The 23,891-nt window shown below is 31.8% G+C and overlaps 2 protein-coding genes and 1 non-coding gene across 3 annotated transcripts; 2 read left to right on the top strand and 1 right to left on the bottom strand.

Annotated features, from left to right (window-relative positions):
• Positions 1-1,956: 1,956 nt before the first annotated feature.
• LOC105956617 (hypothetical protein) lies at positions 1,957-5,945 on the top strand. Its single transcript, XM_012980470.2, has 3 exons — positions 1,957-2,438; positions 4,950-5,166; positions 5,309-5,945. The coding sequence occupies exons 1-3, from the start codon at positions 2,196-2,198 to the stop codon at positions 5,704-5,706; spliced, it is 858 nt and encodes a 285-aa protein (XP_012835924.2). The 5' UTR covers positions 1,957-2,195; the 3' UTR covers positions 5,707-5,945.
• A 707-nt stretch (positions 5,946-6,652) lies between these two features.
• On the bottom strand, positions 6,653-16,667 carry LOC105956619 (ribosome production factor 2 homolog). The gene is made up of 7 exons (XM_088812646.1): positions 16,543-16,667; positions 8,320-8,393; positions 8,052-8,218; positions 7,538-7,783; positions 7,211-7,453; positions 7,048-7,113; positions 6,653-6,957 (listed from the first exon to the last, which is right to left on the bottom strand). The coding sequence occupies exons 1-7, from the start codon at positions 16,665-16,667 to the stop codon at positions 6,874-6,876; spliced, it is 1,005 nt and encodes a 334-aa protein (XP_088668772.1). The 3' UTR covers positions 6,653-6,873.
• TRNAL-AAG (transfer RNA leucine (anticodon AAG)) lies at positions 9,890-9,970 on the top strand. Its single transcript has one exon. It is a non-coding gene; the product is annotated as a tRNA-Leu (tRNA).
• Positions 16,668-23,891: the final 7,224 nt, after the last annotated feature.

Below are 23,891 nucleotides of genomic sequence, written 5' to 3' on the forward strand. Positions count from 1 at the left end.
CCCTTCATTCTTTACCACCACCTCCACTGCCCTTCCTCCACCCTTCGCCCAACCAACCCCACACTGCATGCCCCATCGTCATCGATTAGGTAACGATCATCAACAATTGTCAACACCGTATTAGGCGAGAATTAAGATTTTAAAATCTCTAATTTAATTATTAAAAAGGTTAAAGGAATTTATTTAATCAACAAATGAACTATATATATATATATTAAATTATGAGATTTTAGGTAAATAATAATTATTGTCCTTTTTTGAAGGTAAAACTGAGATGTGCTATTTCCACCCTCAAAATATCTTATTTCACCACCAAATTAAATTTATTTTCAATTTTACACTTTTCTTCTTCATTAACCTATACTCTTTACAAATTTATAAACCATGCATCTACCACTAAACTAATTAAAATACTTATTAAAAAAATCCCACCTTTTTCACTGGAATCTCGCCCTCTCCAGCTTAAATGAAATAATACTTTCGTCAGAGAAAAACATTTTCGAAGGTAAAAAAAAGCGGGAATTCACTTTTTTGAGAAATAAAATAAGATTGCTTGTATGGAAGGTTCTGAACTTATTCCGAAATTGGTTGGTTTGGCTTAATATAATTTTGTTTCCTTAAAAAAATTACATAATCTGTTGGTCATCTGATATGGAAGTTTGAATATCTTGTAATAAATATTTCATTGTAAAAATTAATAAAAAAATTAATAAAAAAATTAAAAAATTAATAAAATAAAATAAAATAGAAATAACTTAGAACACACGAGGATTATGTGAATATAAGGAAGGGTGGTGGATTACAAATTTGAGGGGTATTTATAACATTTTATAATCTTTGGTGGTGAATTGAGATAATTTGGTGGTGGAAATAACACCACTCTATCAACTTATAAACGGAAAAGTATTCTAAAAAGAAACAACTCTCAACTCTCAATAGGAGAGCCGGGTGTCACGGACTTGTTCCCTTAACAAAGAACCGTGCGGCCTTAGCTCCTTCTCGCCCCTCGCGATAGCTAAGTCAGCCTCTCCCGAATTGTGTTGCGAATCCTAAGTGATGGAAATGAAGAAATTAAGAAGACAAAAGAGTTGGTAGGAAAAATACTTTATTGCTTGAGTGCTCTGGATTTTGTTAGATTTGTTGGATCTATTGTTGGATGCTTACAAATGAGGACCCTACCTCTATTTATACAAGACCACCTCCTCAATAGACGGTGGAGATCGATATGATCTAACGGTTGGGAGTGGGACACTCCAAAGAATCCCCTAAATGTCTCTACCTACCACCACCTACCTCTACCTACCAAAGAATCCCTAAAATGTCTCTACCTACCACTATACATTTGAGCCAACTTGGGCCTAACCCTATTCGGGCTAAGTCTTGGACTCTTTAACCTCCCCAACCCAAGGGAAATCGGCAAGGGGTTGGGTCAAAACTAGCGGGCCGTGACACGGGGCTGATTTGCAACACGATTTAAAGGGTAAATTACAATCACCCCTGATGTATAGTTAAATTACAAAAAAAACCCTCTTGTTTGGATAATTACAACCACCCCTTTAAGTATAAATTTTTTTACACGTGCACCCTTACGGTTCCAAATTTAGTAGAATTTTCGAGATTATATAGATTATATCACTTTTGTACACGTTTTATCCTATTCGAACTCCACATTTTGAAGCAAGATGATCATAATATGTGTTTTTAAGCTTGTATATATCGAATTGTGGTGCAACAGAAACTGTATTTTTATACAAAACGAATACAAACTAGAGCACATTTCACGAAATCTAGATGGTTATGTTGAATTTGACACCATAAGGGTGGAGGTGTAAGAAAAAATCATAGTCGAGGAATATATATAATTATTCAAACAAGAGGGGTTTATTCGTAAATTGACCATACATCAGAGGTGAATGTAAATTACCCGATTTAAATTATAAGAAAAAAAAATTATTATATTATACCGTATGACTTGTTCTCAAGTCTAGACTACACAGGGGTATAAACGTCCAAGAGTGTGCGGTGCTTTTGTACCTTGGTCAAATAAATAATAACGCGTAAACCCCCGTCATATTTCACCTTTTCCTATCTTTCCACTTTTCCCCCCAAACCTTGATCATCCGAAACTGAATCAAAAATCTCGAATCAATACGATAACTACCTGCATTTTACTCAGTAATATTTCAGCTGCAGAGATGCGTAACCTAACGCCGGTGGCGATCGGCGGCGGAGGAATGAACTTAGTTGGCAACAATTGGTTGCACCGGCGCGGCAGCGGCGTCGTCGAGTTTTCATGTCGTAGCACTGGAAGTGAGCACGATTTGGCTGCTATGGTGAGCGATTTCCTTGAAATCGGAAGTGCTGGATCTGATTCCTGCTGTAGCAGCGACTACGACTCTGGTTACTCCGACCTCGCTTATCTCGCCGACAGGATTTCGGTTAGTATTTATTGAACTGAGCAATTTGTCTCTTATGTGTGTGGGTGTATGTGAATTTGAGGAAATTAAACACAAGCCTAAACAATTGGTATCCAAGTGCGAGGAATTAATTTCTTTCTTTACCGGAATGATCCTTAATTTTGAAAATTGAAACTTTAAATATGTACTTCCCGGAGAGTTTTTAATTTTTTTTTTATTTTTAGCAATGAATAACGCAGTTTCTTCTAGTTCCTTTTGAGATGTACCAACTATTTTTACGGGGAGTGGTTGATTTTAATAATCGGCCTGGACCGATAGATTGTAATCGTTATAATGGCAATTGCGATTTGATTGATGCGGTGAGTGTGAGAGATGTGTTTAGCAATTTTGTTTGTGAGAGGAACGAGGGGGCAACGAAAGTCTCGACCTCTCTACCCGAAAAGTAATTACGGCTCTAGGATCTTTAAGAGAAAATTAGCAATATAAATGTTGTCTGTTATAATAAAATTATGGATAAAGATAATTGGTAAAAAAAGATTTTATTTTGGTGGATGAACAAATGGGAACCTTCTTTGCTGCATTAAAACCGAGGGTAAAATGAAACTAGATGAACACTCTAACCTAGCATGGGGTACACAATTTCTTTGAGAAAACCGTGTAAGGAGGTACTTTTGATGTTACTGTTTGACATGCAAAAGATTCGACTCCGAAAACACTGTGAGGGTCTTGGAGTTTTTTCGGTCAAAAACCAGATGTCTAGATGTATTAACTTTATTTGTTAAAGGTTCAATTCTGTGATATCTGCTTTGAAAAAGACTATGTCCAATAAGACACATGAACAAGTTCTTTCATCATGTTTGCTTTAGATTGAAATATTTGAAGCTAAACTTCAAAAATCTATAATAATGAACCGATTACGCTTATTTGGATGAATTTGTTTACAATGAATTTCAAATCCTTAGTGATAACTTCAAACTATTTTTTCAACCATTTTGGTGGATTCGACATCCACTTTATATGAAGTTATTCGAAATTATTCCTCAATTAATTCCCTCAAAACCAAATCCTTCAATCCGAACTAGGATGTCCACCAAATTAATTTTATTAGTCTCCCCGTATTTGAAGACGATGGGAGATGGTTCATCTGAAAGTTTCTGACTGAGGATATCTCATTCGTTGCCCTAAATTTGAAAAAGCTGAACGAGATTTAATTGCACAAACCATTTATGTTCTAGTTTTTTCAAGAGCATACAATTTTCCATTTCTAAGCCTATTCGCTAGTATCCTCTGATTTTGATCCTCAATCTAAATACGTTTAGGCTTGTGCATTCTATTCAGCACTAATAATTATATTGAGTGAATTAACTAAAAATATAGTAGATTTCCTTTAAGCTTTGCAACCATGACGACTTTTTTAATTTAAATTTCTACGAGGGGTTTTTAAAAGAGTATTATCAGTGCGTGATGTGCATAAATTGTTTGTGTTTCCTGTATAAATAGGCATCATGCCTAGTATAGGCATGTTCTAATAAGATCTCGGACAATCCATGTGACCTGCTTTCGGATAAAGCTACAAAAAATTTCATGTTATGGCATCACATTAGGCTTCCACATAGTCGTGTCTGTAAAAGTATTTAATAACAGTGTGATTGTTTTTGCATAGTTGACATTTGACTTTGATTTTTCTTTTATTAGTATTACTATTAAGTATTACCTTGTATATTCCAAATGAAGTTTTTCGCACTGATATTTGACGTTTCGTGACCTTGGTTTCCCAAATGGTTTTGAAGAGAGGTATACCATTGTGGTTATATGATCTATTTATTAAGCGCATTCTCTTTTTATTAAATTCTATTCATTTTTTCTTCTTATTGGTATTAATTATCATTCTCATTTTCAAAACCTATGGATATTCGATAAAGCATATTGGTTTTGAAATAATTGTCCATCTTGAAATTCAATTGAATTAATCATTTTGACTAACTGTTTTTACGTAAATGATAAGTAGAAAGGCGGTAGGAACTAGAATGAATAGTGCAGTAGCAATAAATGCAAGAATATTGACTTCCATAATCTTATCGGTTTTTTTACTTGGCAATAACTCGGGATTTAATCCCCTAGAGATGATAAATCTTTCGTCTGTAAATTCAATTAATTACCTCTCGATGATATCGAATCGTATTAATATTATGAATAACAATATATGATCTTTCAAATAAACCCGTCGTCGAGACTTGAATAGTATAACATAGGAATTATTTTATCCATACCGAATCCAGATTTCGATTCCTGATCCAATCAATCCAAAATTCCTTTATTTATTATCCGTTTTCATACCTCTGTGTTTCTGGTATGCCTAAAACGGTTAATATTTGATATGATCACAAAAGAATATGTTGCGTGTTTTGTGAACCCTAAAGTGAAAGAACATGTAAGCTATAAATTAAAAAAAAAAAAAAAGAGCTATAAATAATTCTTTTCCCGGGACCATTTTAAGATGAAAATTCATTCTAACTGATATGAAATTTGCAGATGTATAAGCAGCCAGTTGATCAGTATGAAAGGGACTTGACAATGGTTGTCAAATCACTTATTCTCTCAATATCGGAAACAAGCCAAATAGAGAAACCAGATGTGTGCATTAATTCTAGCTGCATCATTTATTCTCTGGTCAAGCTTCTGCATTCTTCGGGATACGATGCAGCTCTCTGTAAATCAAAGTGGCAGGTCTTTGGCAAACTTCCTGGAGGTATATATTTACATTCATTTTTTCATGTGTTTTCAAACATTTTTCAATTTTCCAAGTTGGATGCTTTACATGGTAGTTCCGAACCTATAATGTGAATATAACTATAATGCTTACCAACTATTTGTTTTCCCTGGAAATGTAGGCGAACACGAGTTCATAGATGTGATAGCACATGAAAATAAAAGTGGAGGTTCCGAAAGGTATATTATTGACATTGACTTCCGAAGTCATTTCCAAATAGCGAGAGCTGTGAAGAGCTACAACGTAGTCCTAAGTTCTCTGCCTGCAATATACGTGGGTACCCTGACTAAGCTGAAACAGCTTCTTCAAATAATGGCTGAAGCTGCTAAATATTCACTCGAGCAAAATTCGATGCCCTTTCCTCCATGGAGATCATTTTCTTATCTAGAGGCGAAATGGGAATCTCCCTGCCAAAGATATGTCACCCTCAATTCTGCCGCCTCTTCTTCCTCTCATCAGCATTGCATTGGTTTACTGCGGAGGCTCAAGTCCTTCGTTGGATCTGATTTTAAAAGATGATGGATTATTTTGTCGACTTCTTCAGAGACTGCTTAACAGAGTTAAACGTCAGTTATTTCTTTCTTGGATGAGGTTTAATTTTATACGGAGTAGACAGCATTTAGCGCATTACGATATACAGCAAATACATTACACATTACACATTACAGTTCTATAAAGTCCACGGCATCAAAGAATGTTGTTCAGGTTATCGGTAGTACCTGCAAACCTTTTTTTTTTTTTTTTAATTGTTTTTAGTCGGAGTGTTTTTGCAGTGTTGATGTATAGTTAGACCTATCTCTAATTCCGTAAACTGAAATTTTGGTTAAATTTGATTTTTTCGGTTCGGTACCAGTAAAACTGAATATATTGTAATATTTATAAAATGTAAAAAAATATGTATATTTAAACTAATTAATTCTTGAATTTAACATTCGAATTTCAATAATTGGCCCCAAAAACGAAAAAGAATGATTATCAATATATTAATTTGTAAATAATGGAAACAATACCGATCTAAAAGTATTTTATAATTTCTTATAAAATTAAAGAATTTAAATATATATATATATATATATATATATATATATATATATATATATATATATATAATATTTCAGCATTGAATACAGTATAATATACCTTGCATCAAATACAGTATATCATACTGAACGCCGGAATTCCAGAAAATCTTTACTGAATACCAAATCGAATTCTTATGTTCTTATGTTTGGTCACGTTTTAAATTTTTTATTCAGTTTGGTTGGTTTACAGGCCGAGTGAACACCCCTAGTTTAAGTGATGGTCTTTCTCAAACATAAATATGTCCCTACTTTCTTTGATGTGATTACCAGTTTATATGTACTCTGAAAAGATTTCACTGATGGAGCTTAATTCAGAAAATCATCTTTAATCTAGAATAATGTGTTGAAAAGAACTAAAACAAATCAAAAAAATCGAGCAAGGCTGAACACCACCAAAATGGCATAAAATCAGATTGGCGTAGATATATCACTCGCTCTATCGAGATGGCTAAGATTATCCTAAAGTAAACGAATCATGTCTCGCTAAAAACTGATTTTACAGAACTAAACTCACGTACCCATCCATTAATCAAAATATATCGATTTTACAACAGAACTACTCATCAGCATTAATAATATCCTGCTTTTGCTTCTTCGGTGAAGGTTAGTGGCCCTCGCCCTTCATCTTAGCTTCACGTCGTTCTCTCTTCACTCCCTTTGCTTTGTTAGCAAGCGGTACTACACCAACCTACATCCACAAATTCGTTCGTAAATCAAAACATTGCATAATGAGATATAAAACCAAAATAAAATATAACTCCGGATAAATTTTCTATACCTGCTGATCCGGCATATAAATCTTCCCAAGTTTGCCTTGTACAGCATCCTTGACAACATTTTTCTCCTGATATATAATAAACCAATCATCAGAAAGAAGAAAAAAAATGATTGTTCTGTTGTAATAAATTTGCGAATAAAATATTCCAACAATTGATCGAGACCTTTTTCTTAATTAACTCGTGTGGTGTTTTCATTGCTTCTCTTCTTAGGCTGTCATCAGGGTTACGATGCCTACGAACAACCATGTCCATAGATGGGCCAACCTCGATCAGCTCCATTTTCGGTACTGAAGTGCCTGACTTTTTCAGACGCATCGCACAGTGAGAAAATAATATTTTATTCGCCGACAAAGCTGTGCACACATAAACACGATCTAGGCCAGCCAGGTTCAAGTTTGTGATAACCTAAGATTAATAAATCCTTAAAACATTGTCAATGAAAATAGCACAAGCAAGAAAAGAGAAATGAATGATTTGATTGAGACAAACCTCCCCACGGAATAGATCGAGTAAAATTTCCTTTAAATGTTTCAGCTCGTCTACTGTCTCGAAAGCTTCTCCGATGAAAGCAAAGAAGGGTTTTGACCCCATTTGAGGAGCAAATTTCTTGTCATACGAGAAAGACTGCATGCTTTTAAAATTTTCAATGCCGAGCTCTACAAGATCATAAATGTGGTGGTCGTAGGTTCGTCCAAGTACGAGATTGTTTGGCCGCTTCTTTGAGTGCGAACCATACTGCATATCAAAAATAGGCATCAATGTTAGAAAACAACTTTTCTTTGCCGTAAAGAAAATTAAAGCTCTCAAATTAACTGTAAAGCTAAACGAATCCAATAGAAAACAAGAACAGATAAACTAGTATACATGGTAAGCACAATTAACCAACTAAGTTAAATTACTCACTTATAGCTTCATCATTCATTCATATGAGCTCGGCTTGAGTAAAATATTATTTAAAAAAAAGGAAAAATAAAATCAAATCGCATTATGCTGAAAAACATACCACAAACAGGCTGCAATCTGTCTTGAGGGAGAAAAACTCTAGAGAAGCTTCACCACCACTCTCAAATGGCCTCACTTTATCATTTTTACGCGAATATTTGACGGAGTTTTCCTTCTTCAGATGATAAATTTCTGTTAACAGAGAATTCAAAACATCGCAGTTTCCACCTGAAATAAATTACAAAATCATCTATTAATCAACAACATAAAAATAAAAAAATAAAATAAAGTTCACCAATTAAAAGTTTCGTTTATCAGAAGTCAAACACTTACGAGTTTCGGGGCGAGTTTTTGAAGCTCCTGTTTGACTCTAGCGTTCCTCGGGTCTTTATTCTCATCATGGCTGATCAGATATGAAAGAAAGAGATAACGATAATCAATGGCGGATCCAGGAATTCGAAACAATAAAATATACAAGGGTTCGGGGGCGGCACCCCCGATTTTTTTTAGATACATTCATAGAGGGTAGCACAACATAGTAAAGATTTATCGACTTTAAATAAAAATAGCATAAATTCAACTCTTTTAGAGTTACATCTCCAAATATACGCATAAAACTCGTTCCAAATTACAAATATCTCAATATTACTATTTAACGATGCAAAACAAATACATCATTTTTACAAAACTGACCGAATGCAATAAAACATAAAAAGACATATTTCAATTCCCTAAAAACAGAACCCTCTTTCAATTCCCTAATAAAAGAGCCCTGTTTCAATCTCAGTATTAAAATAAAAATAAAAGTGTAGTCTATATAAGTTACATGAATTTAGTTTTTGTATGAGAATCATTTAAAGATTCAATTTTTTTTTACTGAACTTTTAATGGGTACCTTTTGGAAAAGTAATAAAGAGTTTTACTTGAATTAATATTTCATGATGCAAATAGGAATCCTGAATTCGATTTTTCATTGGAAATAACCCTACCCCCGTTTCAATCCCCCAAAACAAAAAGGCTTTGTTTCAATCTCAATAAGAGAATAAAATAAAATAAAATAAAATAATGTCGTGCTGCGGCACAATTTAAATATGGAAAGTGCATTTAACGAAGAATTCAAGCACTCAACTTATAAAAGAAGCAAACTTTAACTAAATATATTTCATACACACAGAACAAAATAAAAATCATATTGAGAGGAAAGTCAAAAACCTTAATCAATGGAATAGATGGAACGTTGCTTTCTTGGGTTTCGTTGGTGGGGCAGCTTAGAATAAAAACTTTTCTTTTTTTATATTAAAAGATGATAGTTATTGGTTCTCCAACTACCCATCGGGCGACGCGAATTCATGACAAAATAGGTCCTAGGTGCAAGATACTTACCGACAGACTACCTGATCTTGTCACCATGACTTTACTTGCTAACACATCGTCATAAATATGTAATTGTTATTTGTTAACTACCAATTTGCACACATTCACATCTACGCGTCTACTATATAACAATATTCGGTCTATTCTCCCAATATTGCATTTACTAGACCGTTAACTTAATAAATTTTATGTACATTCTAAATTGAAATGGTGTGTCGGTAGAGAGAGTGGGAGAGGGGAGAAATGACGGCTGGAAAAAAATGTGGAAGGGATTGGGATAAAATGTTAGGAGGTAAGGTTTTAAATTGTAACTAAAAGAGCAAAACGGATATTTTTTTTTTGATTAGGGGGTCTATCAAATTAAGATTAGAATTTGGGTTTTTGACTAGGGAAGAAAAATCCATAGGACCTATCCCTATATATTTTCAAAACTAGGGGTGTCCCACATTTCTGCTAAATATAATTAATTAAACTAGTAGGTGATACATTGTATTGAATACTCAAAATAGAATTTTAGTTCACAAAGTTGATATGGCCGAGTTGGTCTAAGGCGCCAGATTAAGGTTCTGGTCCGAAAGGGCGTGGGTTCGAATCCCACTGTCAACACATTCTATTTATATTTTTACAAACATATTTTTGAACATTCTATTTATATTTTTATATTGAACATTTTATTTTTACAAACATATTATATTATAATAATAATAATATAAAAATTAAAAAAAATATAACTAGAGTTCATTATTTATTTTATAATTTTTTTTTATTTTCCTATAAATAAATTTTAATAAAAAAATAAATAATTTTAATAAAAAAAAAAAAAAGTAAATGAGCCCGAGCTCGATTTCGAACATATTTTTGAACATTCTATTTATATTTTTATATTGAACATTTTATTTTTACAAACATATTATATTATAATAATAATAATAATATAAAAATTAAAAAAAATATAACTAGAGTTCATTATTTATTTTATAATTTTTTTTTTTATTTTCCTATAAATAAATTTTAATAAAAAAATAAATAATTTTAATAAAAAAATAAATAATTTTAATAAAAAAAAAAAAAAAAAAGTAAATGAGCCCGAGCTCGAGCTCGAGCCAAAAAATTTTGACTCGATGAGCTGGAACTCGGCAACATGGACTCGAGCTCGAGCTCGGCTCGTTCACACCTCTACAACAATCGAAAAGAAAATTTCAATTCTTCAATATAATAAAGGGAAAATTAGAGAAAATCCCCCATCTATAAAATATAGTTAAGGAAACACCCTCTCTAAAAAATAATTAGAGAAAACCCCATTAGCTAATAATTCACAAACCACCCTTATTGATATTAAATCTCATTTTCACGTTTCAGAACCCTAACCCATTTCATTTGCCGTTTTTTTCTTCTCCTTCTCTCATCTTCTCTCTTCTCTCTTCTCTTCTCGACTGAAATTCGGAGGAAAAGGAAGACGTCGTTGACGAAGGAGATCAGACAGCGACTCTGGAAGAATGTTTGACGGCGACAGACGGCGGTGGTGGTGGAAGAGTGTTTGCCGCTGCCTCCCGCCGCCGCATGAAGGATGGTGACGAATCTGTACTTGGAGGTGGTGGTTTGTTTTTTTATTTTTGTTTGTTTGTTTTATTTTTAGTATTTTTTTAGTGTTGGTTTTGTCATACATTCAGAATTGTTTATGGAGTGAACTACAATGATTGGCAAATACCTTAAAATCGTTCCTGTTTTTTTTTTTTTGTGGACATTGAAATGCTAATTTGTATGAATTATATATTTTATTTAGTTTATTCTTGTTAGGGATTAGTTGAATAGTGTGGTGTAGCGGGGGTGTGGTGATGACTGACGATGAGGAGGCAGATTTAGGGTTTTTTTGTGGATCAGGCGGAGGACGGCGCGTGTAGAGAAATTCACGCAGACTGGAACCTTAATCGGTATGTACATGTTCTATAATCGATTAAGCTAATCGACTATGCTTTGGTAGTCGATTAAGGTTGATCGACTATGCTTTGGTAGTCGATTAAGGTTGATCGACTCCAATTTATTTATTTATTTTTATGAATTTTTTGTTTATTGATTCCAATTGTATTAACCAATCATAATGTTTGAATATTTTTTGTTTTTGTTAAATATAGTTGATTTTGTATTTTTTTGCAGTTGTAATTTGTTATTTTTAGTAGCAGATTCTTAATCGACTATGCTTCATCATAGTCGATTAAGCTAATCGAGTATGCTCTGATAGTCGATTAAGGTTTGATCGATTAAGGTTGAACTACATGTTTTACCCTTATAGTGGGTATAATATTTTTTATTTTTAGTTTTTTATTTAATACAATAAATTGCAGAATTGCCCATTATTTATTAATTATTATTATTATTATTATTATTATTATTATTTATTTTGTTTGGTAGATTGCGTGGCCCATGCGGTCATAGAAGCATTATAATTTCTTCTATTGTTCAAAACGGGTGAATGCAACCTTCTCTCAGTCCAAGAAATGTTGGATTGTAATAAGGCGAACTATTTGGCCCAGAAGTCCATACCGGGAGGTCCTTGCTTAGTGGAAGCTTATAAGTACATACTACGAAAGGGGATATCGTATCAGAATGATTACCCATATACTGGGAAATTCTACTGTCGTTGTAGACGACCAAAGGTATTTTTTTTTTTTCTTTACTGTTTCTTTTATACCAATAGCTAAATTAAAAATGTATATATTTGTATATTTCATATGCATAAGCCTCATATGAGAATTAAATCGTATGAAGTAATGAAGAAGCACCAATACTGAGCTGTGCAAGAGACTCGCTGTTCAGCCTATTAGTGTGGGGAGCATAAATTGTGATGATCGAATGATCGATTATGGAGGGGTGAGTTTTGCTTTACTTCATTTCTTTCTTTAATTAATTAGTTATATTTTCTAATAAATAACTATAAATGACAGGAAATTCTGGATGGAAATTTTTTGACAGGGAGCCACTTCTGTAATAATGCAGGTTTACTGGTAGGACGTGCTACGGAATACAGTATTGGAAGGTAAGATGCGCCTTTAGCGAAACCTTGGGTGACAAAGGGCATTTAAGGATCGCAGATAATAGACCGATTGGGTCAGACAAGGGTGCGTACCAAATTGTCCAAGCGGTGTTTCCAACGTTGTGGAGTGATGATATATAGTAATTTCGACAAATCTTAAATATTATGACCTGAGTTTTAATTCCATGGCTTTATATTTTTGCTACCGAGTTAAGTGACATGTTTTCCGCTAAATTGGATTCTTTATGTCCCGGAACTGGCCCGTTGACGAACCGAACCGGCCCGTTGACCGGTGAACCGGTCCCGGAATCGTGAACCGGCCCGTGCCCCTCGGGCCGGGCCCGGTTCTTCAAATAGGTGAGCCGTGAACCGCCGGCCCGGCCCGGCGGTTCACCCAAAATTAAAAAAAAAAAGAAAAATAAAAAAAAGCTGAAAAAGCTTTAAAAACTTGAACCGGCCCAGTGAACTGGCCGTTATTTGCTCTTTTTTGAATTATCCTCCCCCCCCCCCCCCCCCCCCCCCCCCCCCATTTTTCGATAAATACCCTCACACCCCATTTTTCCCTATAAAATTAAGTTCAAGTCATTTTATTTATTTTCTTTTGTCTTTTTCATATTTAAAAGTAATTCTTTTAATTTATTTATCCATTAAGTATTTTCAAAAAAAAAAAAAATATATATATATATATATAAATTTTTGGGCCGACCCGAAACCGGCCCGGATAGGCCCGGAACCGGAGTGAACCAGCGGGCCGACCCGGCCCGCCGAACCGGGTGTAGTACGGGCCGGTTCCGGTTCCGGAAAAAATGAACCGTGAACCGGAGTGAACCGGCCCGAACCGGCCCATGGCCGTGTCTACATATGTTGTATGCAAAGACATATGTTTACTTTTTGTTGAAATTTGTTTCTTGGAAGATCATGAAAATCTTCCGGAAATTTTGTTAAGCCTTTTAGTTTATATTTCAATTTTATTTTGGGAAAGAAGTTTGAAAAAAATAATGCTTGTTTGTATTTTGAAAATAGATAATATACATTAAACGCGTCCAAAGGTGTTTGAAAATTGTATTTTGAAGGATGAAATGATATTTGTTTGTATTGTAAAGAGATATATTTACTAAATCATGTTTGAATTAGATCATGTTCTGGAGAAGTTTTTGCGGAATTTAACAAATATGATTTTATTTTGGAAATGTTTGAAAATATTTTATCTATACATAGAGCAAATACAAGATTACATGATTAACCAATAGGATTTGATTGAATGTTTAAGGAAAATGTTGCAAGTTTTGTGAGTAAAATTGATACATACGATGAAATAGATTTGATATTTAAAGAAATATATTCGTGGGATGGACCACCACTAAAAGACATAAAACTTGAAAATATTACTCCATCTCTTCCAAAATAACTCTCTTTTTTAAAATATTTTTGTTCCATATTATCTGTCACTTTAGATTTTCAATACTGCATTAAATACATTTTTACTGTTATATCCTTATTAATGCATCTCTAAACATTAATTCTCTCTTATAAATCATTAAATGATAAAAGGTTGTTTTAGTCATTTTTATGTGATTTTTCTAAAATCAAGCTACATTAATTGAATTTCTTAATCTTTGTGAAAAGTGAAAAAAGACAGTTATTTAGGAACGGATGGAGTATTCCTCTAGCAAGTAAAATCAGTTAACTGCGTAATCAATCTTGTTTATCATACATTTGATCCACTAAAATTCCACCCAAAATAACTGTTGGAGACACTAATTTAGTAGCCAAGAAAGTAATATTAATTAAAATATTTTTTTTTAATAAAAAACAAATTTAAAAAAAAAAAAAAAAAAAAAAAAAATTCAACGCCGGAGACCGGCGGTCTCCGGTGTGGCGGGTCAAAATTGGGGTCAAAATTGAAATTAGGGTTAAAAATGTTTAATTGATGAAATTTGGCTAAATTGAGGTGTAAATCATGAAATTGGAGTTGAATTGGGTTTCAATGAATTGGGGGTACTTTTGGTATATATAAAATGATTTTTCTTATCTGCAAATAAGTTTGAATGAGCTGGATTTATTTGAAAGACAAAAAAGTTGGATGTCCCTCTTTTAATTAAGTGTCATTGTCATGGCCTCATAGGCCTATTTGCCATTTGCCATAAATATTAAAGGGATGGGCTTATTGGTGAAAGAGACACAACCCCGAAACCTATAATAATAAAGATGTTTGGTTGGGGACTTATGCACAAAAATCTTTTTTTCTTTTAATTTCGATTCAAAAAATATTGCTTTTTCTGTTTTTTTTTTCTCCATTTTTTTGTTTAATGGTTTCTTTTCCAATAGGTTTACCGAAAAAATGAAATCCACTACATACTCATCGAAATCCACTATAAATTTATCGAAAACTACTATTAAATCAACGTAGAAATCACTATTCAAAAACCACTATAAATTTATCGAAAACTACTATACAATTACCGTAAAATTCCCTGTAAAATTAACATAATCCACAACATACTTTTCGAAATCCACTAAAAATATACGTAATCAACACAACTCAAAAAATAACAAACAATAAAAACGTAAATCCACTATTTTGTCTACGAAAAAGTGCAACACCACCACCAACAAGGCTGACGACACGTAAAGTTACTCTAACATCGACCAATCTAGCCACCTCCACGGCACCACTTCGTCTCTTGTCAAATAAAGAAATATGAGGCAAAAACTTGGCAGTAGAATTCATTCAACAAAAATATAATTTCAATCAAAATTCATTAAAACCTTATGAAATCCACTAAAAAACATCGAAAATCACCTACAAAATTTATCAAAATCCACTAGAAAAATCGCATAGTCCACTATAAATTAGCATAAAGCACTAGTAAATTCACAAAAATCCACTACAAAAATTTACTTAATTATCCACTACAAAATCCATTTTGGTTGGGCTGATCCGGGCAGATTGATCTTCTTATCTGGGCGGATCTTTGATTTGGTTCATTACAGCTGGATCCGGATAGATCCTGGGCCCGGGTTCAGATCCACCAATTACATGATAGCAGATCTCACCGTGGGAGGTGTGATCGGGTAATCCGATTTTTTTCCCCTTAAAACCGTGAAGTGCTATTACCCTATTGCCCTCAAAGTCCATTTGTAGTTACAATTGTGCCAGGTATATATACATATTATCTCCCCCATTTTGCATCTTAACGAAGCCTTAATTAGTTTCTTCTCTGTCATTGCGATTGGTCATCGCCGACTTCCAATTCTCTCTTCTCTGCCGTTTATCGTTGAAATTGGCAGCTTCGGCGGCGTGGAGGCACTTCTTTCCAAATATAACTGGACACATTAATATTCTCCACTCTTGGTACATTGGATATGGACTTCATGCTTTGGATATGGTTGTCATTGTTGACTCCATTTATTAACTAATAAAAATTTAACCCAATTGGGACTCAATTTATTTGTTTAGAATTGCAGTGTGATATTATTGGGTAAAATGTGCGGTTTCATCATTGAACAACAATTGGTGATAATTTGTACTACGGTGTTTGTTGGGCAGACGGTCTTTCGAGCTCAATGAATGTGATACGCACACATTTTCTCCCAACTAAGAAAAAAATGTCTCTTAAATCTAAAGCAAAAAATATAAAGCAAATAAACATGTATATCTAATTAAATGACTACATGAATATCAATATCCAAACCCATCAAAATGAAGGGAAACATAAAATTTAAAATTACAACAGGTATGTAGACATTCCAATAAAAGCTTATGTTACAATCCCAAGGAAAATAAGATAAATAAGTCCAGCTAATGTAAATAAAATGTTAACAATCCCAAGCTCTAAGAAAAAAAAAAAAAAAAGAAAAAAAAAATCTCAAGAATAATAAGATACACAAGGCCACTCAAAAGATATTATCATTAACCTGTTTACAACAACATATTAGCTCCATTGTAGAATCACATAATCATATCAAAATGATACATAATAATTAGAAATAGAAAAGTGAACCTTGAAAGTCTACGGAAAACACAATATATACGAACAAGAGACATGCACCAGCAGAAGATATAAATACTTGTTGAAACAAACAGGTTCAACGAACATGTTGGTCAATTTTGAACTGCAGATCTTTGATCGTAGCACTAACATACCTATCGACTTCAATCCCTTCTTTAAAGAAGACAAGTGTGGGCATATCCAAAATTGAGTATTTATAAGCAACAGCCTTGAGATCATGAGCATTCAACTTGATGAATATAACATTGGGCATCTTCATTGCAATCTTCGCTAGTTGGTTACACCATCCTCTACTGTACCACGGCTTATTGAAAAATACCACTACCTGGATGGAAAATCACAATCACAAAAACAAAGAAAAATGTTTACCAAATAACCAAATCAAGAAGAAATGAACAAGTTCTAGTTACCAGATTTTTTGACTCGGCAATCTCGTTGATAAATTTCTTCCACTCGTCCAGGGATTTAAAATGCTTGTCACCACTCCAGGTTGTCCTAAAGAGAGTTGGTACTTAGCCTTACCAATAGGGTAAACATCTAAAACAAAAGGAAAAAATAAAATTATTGTCATACCAGCAGGCATATTAGGTTTTGGCAGACGGAAACCGAAGTCCGAACGCCATGTATTTTGAGGCGAACTCTTCCATGGTCATATCAACGAACGGAGTGAGACCCGCTCTGTGAGTCATACGAGGATCCGAGTTGTTCTTATTAATTCTTTCGCAGGAGATACGAAATATGTTGAATCTATATATGCTCTTTTTCTTCTTCAGAAGAATATACTTTTTCATTTTTTTTACACCACTCATCAAAAAGAGCGCGAGTGCATTCATACAGAGGGCGAGGGGGTCTCACTCTCGAGGGAATGGTGCAAAAAGTAAGACTACTTTTGGTATTCGTCGTCGTCGGCGGCGTTTTCAGCAGCCGGTTGCAAAGAGCGATCTTGCTAGGAGAAGCCTAAAGTTTCGTACAAAATATAATCCAAACAAAAAATTATTACACGAAAACAATCAGTAATTGATATACAGACCTGTAAATATGAATAAAATCTTATATATAAAAGAAAGAAACGCTGGACAACCCTAAAAAAATCCTAATGGCATATTTGTAATTAATTAAATCTTCTAATTATTAAAATCTCTTTTTCTTATTTTGTAACTTTCGCTCCTAATTATCCTGCATATTATTTGTAATTGTGTTTTTTAATTTCCATCCCTCATAATTTTCACCCCTAAAATCTCTAATGCACAACTAATTCCCTAAAATCTCTAATGCACAACTAATTAAATCTTCTAATTATTAAAATCTCTTTTTCGTTTTTTTGTAACTTTCACTCTTAATTTTCAGCCCTAAAATCTCTAATGCACAACTGATTAAATCTTCTAAATATTAAAATCTCTTTTTTTTGTTTTTTTGTAATTTTTTTTATTTTATCTCCAGCATATTTTTTGTATTATTTTATCTCCAGCATATATTTTTTTAATTTTTTATTTGTTTTCGATTTTTATCACATTTTTAATATTATTTTATCTCCAGCATATTTTTTGTAATTTTTTATTTATTTTCCATCTCAATTTTTTTTGTTCCGATTTTTGGGATTCCCAAAGACTTCCAACACTTTCAACTTCTCTCTCCCACTTCAACACGCTTATGTTTTCTCTTCATATTTATATCCGCCCTCTCAACTTCTCAACCCATTCATATTTAGCTAAGCTATTTTGCAAAGTGAAACCAGAAGATACGGTAAGGATTCTACCTTTCACCTTTTTTTCACTCCCTCTGTACATTTTGTTTGCATCTGTATTTTTCTCATGTGTTTGTATTGCACCCTTTCATCTTTTTTATCAATTCGTGGACTTTGCTAATCAAGTCAGGTTCGGAGACGTCCTCCGGAAGGTCGATATCGAAAGACTTAATACCCAATTCAACACAGACTTTCCTTTTCATAATGCTTCAATTGGTGAATTCACAAATAATAAATGAAATAGGGTAAGAAGCTTCGTAAAATTAAGAATTTTAAGTTGCAGGCGGTCGGATGTGAATTAAGATAGATAAAGATTGTGGGTGTTGCTGCAATTTACGAAAGTTCTAACAGCAGGGAAAAGTTTTTTCAATAATTACAGTTTGACCCCCGTTGTGGCTATGATGCAATTTCCAGAAGTTTCGTAAACTGGCTGAAGTTGATCTTGACACAAATATATGGAAGGTTAGGAGAAGGGCTTAGTTACGATGCAAGATGCAGAGATAACCTTTTCCGATGATATGTTGTCGATTAAATTTGCTTATTTTTTATTTTTTGTTTTGTGTAGTAAGTATACTTAGTTTACCACTGATGAATTATTAATGAATAATTGTAATAAAAAATTTCATCATACGAATACATCAAATGTTTGTGTATATAATTACAACATCAAAACATGCAATTTGTTGTCCCGTGCATCGCATGGGTACAATTACTAGTTGGATATAAAATTAAGACCTTGGACGAGGAAACGAAGAAGCTAGCCATGGCAAATTAGAGAGATGTTAGGCGTTCAGCGTTCTGCTTATAACTGGGATGGATCCGATTTTATCTTTTTTAGGGTTTACCACTTGACCCTTCAACTATTCTCTTATATCCAAAACATCCGTAGCTACTTGCTAAAATCTAATGGGATTTTTGTGAATAAGTCCCCAACCAAGCATGTTTATTATTCTAGGTTTAGGGCTATATCTCTTTCACCAATAAACCCATCTCTTTAATATTTATTATAAATAAAGGAAACATTTATGTATATGCCAATATTACCCTCAACCATTTATACCAAATTTTTAATTGTAACCCCAATTTAGTAAATTTTGTCCACAAAAATCCAATTTTAAACACAAAATTTCAATTTTGACTTTTTTTTGAAACATACTTTAATATGCTCCAATTTCATCCTTAACTTAATTTAATCTCAATTTGACCCCAAATTTCACAAATTATTCAATTTTGACCAAAAACTTTTTTTTTTTCAAAATTTTTTTTTGCCGCCGGATTCCGGCGTTGACTTTTCAAATTTTTTTTTTCTTTCGGATTTTTTCGCCGGTTTCTGGCGGTCTCCGGCGTTGACTTTTTTTAGTGTTTTTTTAAGTTTATTTTTTTTTGTATTTTTTTTTAATTTGGTTTGTTTTTTTTTTTTTTACGTCCGCCGCTAAACGTTGACCGTAATTGTGCTGTCACTGACAGTAAATTAACGTAATTATACTTTCAATGACAGTTAATTAACGTAATTCAATTTATACATTTATGTAATTGTGCTGCCGTTGACAGTAAATTAATGTAATATTATTATTTTTTATTTTTTGTTGTTTTTTTTTTATTTTGTTTGATTTGTTGACAAGTCAACGTAATTATATTATTGTCGTTGACAGTAAAATAACTGTAAACACAATAATATTACTGTCAACAACATCAATATTATTATTTTTTTGGGTTTTTTGTTTTGTTTGAGTTATTCACGGAGTAACGTAATAATATTATTGTCTATTATTGTAATATTACTGTAAACACAATAATATTACTGTGGTTGACGACAATATTACTGTTGTTATAGTAATAATATTGCTGTCAACCAAATCAATATTATTATTTTGTTTGGATTTTTTGTTTGTTTGTGTTATTCATGGAGTAACGTAATAATATTACTGTCTATTATTGTAATATTACTGTGGTTGACGGTAATATTACTGTTGTTATAGTAATATTAATGTCACTCACAGTAATATTAATTCTTTTGGTTTTTTATTATGTTTACATTTGTTGAACGGTCAACATAGTAATATTACTCTATTACACAATAATAATGAGTTTTGTTGTGTTAATATTACTGTGCTAGAGATTAATATAGCAATATTACTGTGTTAAACCGTAGTTTAGTTTAATTTTACTGTGTTTAACAGTAATATAGTTAATATTACTGTCAATCACAGCAATATTGTTGTTTAAACCAGAAAAAAAGGTTACAGAAAGAAAGAAAAGAAGAAAAAAAAAATCGAAAAAGTCAACGCCGGAAATCGGCGAAAAAATCCGGAAGAAAAAAAAAATTGAAAAGTCAACGCCGGAATCCGGCGGGAAAAAAAAAAGTTTTTGAAAAAAAAAATTTTGAAAAAAAAAAGTTTGGGGTCAAAATTGAATAATTTGTGAAATTTGGGGTCAAATTGAGGTTAAATAAAGTTAAGGATGAAATTGGAGCATATTAAAGTATGAGGGGTTATTTTAGTCATTTACAAAAATCTGGACCATGTATGGACTTATTGGTAAATGAGTTTTTTTTCTAAATCTCTTTATAAATAAGTACCCATTGATATTTGTAAAGACCCCTAACTCAAATGGCAAACAGAAGATCTAAAACGTTAATACTCACTCAACACGAGAAAATATATGCTTTTGAAATAAAAATTAAAATACGAAAAAAAATATAATCTATATATAATATAAAAAGAGAATCTATGTCCTCAATGATTGACATGTGGCAAATGATGATGTCATTTATCAAAATTGCTTAGTTGGAGTTCAATTGATGAGGTGGATTCTTCAATTGGTGAGTTGTCAATTTTATTTTGGTATGTATTTAAGTTATTTCCTATTTAACATTTATACACTCATTTAAACAATTACCACATGTATGTTATTTACTAATTTAATATTATATAAATTCGAAAAAAAATTCGAGTTTATATTTTCAATATTTCAAAATATATTTATTGAACAAATTCAGGATACTCAATTTTTTTTACGAAATTCAAATAATTTTCAGGATTTTTTTTAATATTAAAATATTAAAATAAAAGAATGCAGTTTTTTTTTCTTAATATTTTGCAATATAATATCCATTCAATAAAAAAAATATATTAGCAAAAATATTTTATTTTTACATTGTACTATTTAATAAAAATATACAATATTTTTTGTTAATAATAATTTGACATTGCGTATTTCTATTATACGTTCAAACAATTATACTTGATTAATTTATACTTTTTTTATTAATACATTATTATATTAAGACGATGATTGTATTAATACATATATATATATATATATACATATATATATATATATATACATATATATATATATATATATATATATATATATATATATATATATATATATATATATATATATATATATATATATATATATATATATATATATATATATATATATATTTGATATTCATTTATTTATAAAAATATTTTGATTGTGTATATACTGATTTTAAGTTTGTGAGAATTTGGTAGTGACATAAATGCACAATGCAATATCTAATTTAAATCCAACAACTTTCCTTTTACAATTTATCCTAACTTCCCTTTAGTTAGCAAATCGTAAATGGCAATATATATGCTGACTTTGAAATCAAATCATAATTGCAATCAAAGCAATTATTAGTTTTTTTTTTTGCGAGCAATAATTTCGGTGTAAGAATAACACGAATTGCCAAAAACGAAGGCATCAAATCAATGCTAAAAACAAATGCATCAAATCTACTCAAATTATATTTCCTTATTCAATTATTTTATAATATTTCTTTTCATATTAATTATGTCCAGTTATGGTAAAAATATTAATTTTATATGTAAAAATATATATTCATTCGATGTTACATATTCTACACATGTTTTGAATATGGAAAGAATGCTCATCGTATTTAGACCCAATCATGAATAATTAATTTTTAGGAAACTTTATTTGATATTGCCGCCCAAATCAAATTTTTGAAATTTGAACGTGTATATTTTGAAAACTATATAAACACCTTACATCTATATAATTTTTACCAGCATTTACATCTACTCGAGCGACACTTTATAACAATGTATGCGTGTTTCATATTCACATGTTGTACCTCTATTTACATGTTTTAAGTTTTATATTGTCTGCGTTTTCATATTTTACTTATCGCTGTTATTGTTTTGGTTGCAGCTTATAATCACGATTCCAAAGTCTTCGGTACGTAATGTCTTATGTGTATGTTCAATCCACTCTAAGCGTACTTTGCAATAAGTATTTATTACTATGTCTGTTTTTGTTTTTGTTTTTGTTTTGCAGATGTCATAAGACTAGGGAAAATTGTCATTAATCAAATACCGTGATAGATTTATATTTTTTGAATTCAATCTTTTCTATTGTTTGGTTGTATTGCATATGAGATTATTTTTTCCAAAGATAGGAAATTTGACGTCTTTGATTCATCCAAAATAAGAGACTATATGGAATTTCTATTGTGCGTTTTATGGGTCAAGTACATTTATCTGAACTTATTTATCGGATTTTTGAGATTTTATCTCCATAACACTAGGCGAACATAAACTATGGCACTATCATACACCTGCCACCTAGAAGTTTATTCAAAATATCTCTCTCTCTCTCTCTCTCTCTCTCTCTCTCTCTCTCTCTCTCTCTCTCTCTCTCTCTCTCTCCATTGGCATTTTTTAATATATTTGCATCTATATATTATGTATTATATTATTGATTTTTGTTTTGTTTATTGTTTATATTTGTAGCATATTAACAAAACAAACATTTTGTTGAGGCAACTAGATTAATTAGAAGTAAAATAGTTCACTTTGAAGTTCAAGGTCGAAGTTCTTCAATAAAAACTCACTCGAGTTTGAGGATGGAGTTTACAATAGGTTCGAAGAATTGTGTGAATCACATGTGATTTATGCGGGGAATAAATATTCGTTTGCGGCAATCCATACAAAGAAAATATGCAATTCATATTTTTCTACGTTTTAAATATGATTGATTTTTTTTTGTTCATTGAAGTTTTTTAATGTATGCACATATACAATTCATCCATGTACGATTGTATTTGTTTCATTTTATTTGTTAATATGAATGTTTATTGTAAAATAACTTAAATCTCATCAATCAACTACATGTTCATATTAAAACAACAGAAACATTAGTACATTATATAAGATCATATATTTAAGATTTTATTTGTTTCGCTCGCTGCTATTATGTCCGTTCTTCCCTTTTGTTTTTTATAATTAATGAAATAATGAAAAAGTGTTATTTTATCATTAATAAACTAAAAGTTCATCTATCTAAGTAACATGGATAATTGTATATTTATACATAAATGCATGTATTAAATCAATATTATGTATTTCAATTACTATATGATTAAAGTTTTCGTAATTAACACAATTTAACAAAATTTTCTACTTATGTTTAAATATATTCCATCCAATCTTTATTCAATTTAGAAAATATTTAAGACTATGGATGAATTTAATGGTCTGTCATATTATAATCCACGTAAAATCATTATTCTTACCAATTACTCCCTCTAAAAATGTAATTAATATGACATTATTATAATATGTTCCATGTAATTGTCCAACAATAAATTTTCATTAGATACCACTGAGTCCCTCTAACTAATATGGCATTATTGTAATATGTTCCATGTAATTGTCCAACAATAAATTTTCCCACATTTTA

Source organism: Erythranthe guttata, chromosome 14 (genome assembly GCF_056151865.1).
Source record: "Erythranthe guttata isolate IM_541 chromosome 14, IM_541, whole genome shotgun sequence".
Lineage (NCBI taxonomy): Eukaryota > Viridiplantae > Streptophyta > Magnoliopsida > Lamiales > Phrymaceae > Erythranthe > Erythranthe guttata.

What these genes read in the sequence shown, in the direction of transcription:
- LOC105956619 (XM_088812646.1), bottom strand. Translation starts at nt 16,667, where the DNA reads ATGAAGATGCCCAATGTTATATTCATCAAGTTGAATGCTCATGATCTC. An exon ending in GAAGGGATTGAAGTCGATAG is followed by an intron (nt 8,394 to 16,542) that starts GTATGTTAGTGC and finishes ATATCTGATCAG; the next exon opens with CCATGATGAGAATAAAGACC. An exon ending in TCGATCTATTCCGTGGGGAG is followed by an intron (nt 7,454 to 7,537) that starts GTTTGTCTCAAT and finishes TATTAATCTTAG; the next exon opens with GTTATCACAAACTTGAACCT.
- LOC105956617 (XM_012980470.2), top strand. Translation starts at nt 2,196, where the DNA reads ATGCGTAACCTAACGCCGGTGGCGATCGGCGGCGGAGGAATGAACTTA. An exon ending in ATCTCGCCGACAGGATTTCG is followed by an intron (nt 2,439 to 4,949) that starts GTTAGTATTTAT and finishes TGAAATTTGCAG; the next exon opens with ATGTATAAGCAGCCAGTTGA. An exon ending in CTTTGGCAAACTTCCTGGAG is followed by an intron (nt 5,167 to 5,308) that starts GTATATATTTAC and finishes CTGGAAATGTAG; the next exon opens with GCGAACACGAGTTCATAGAT.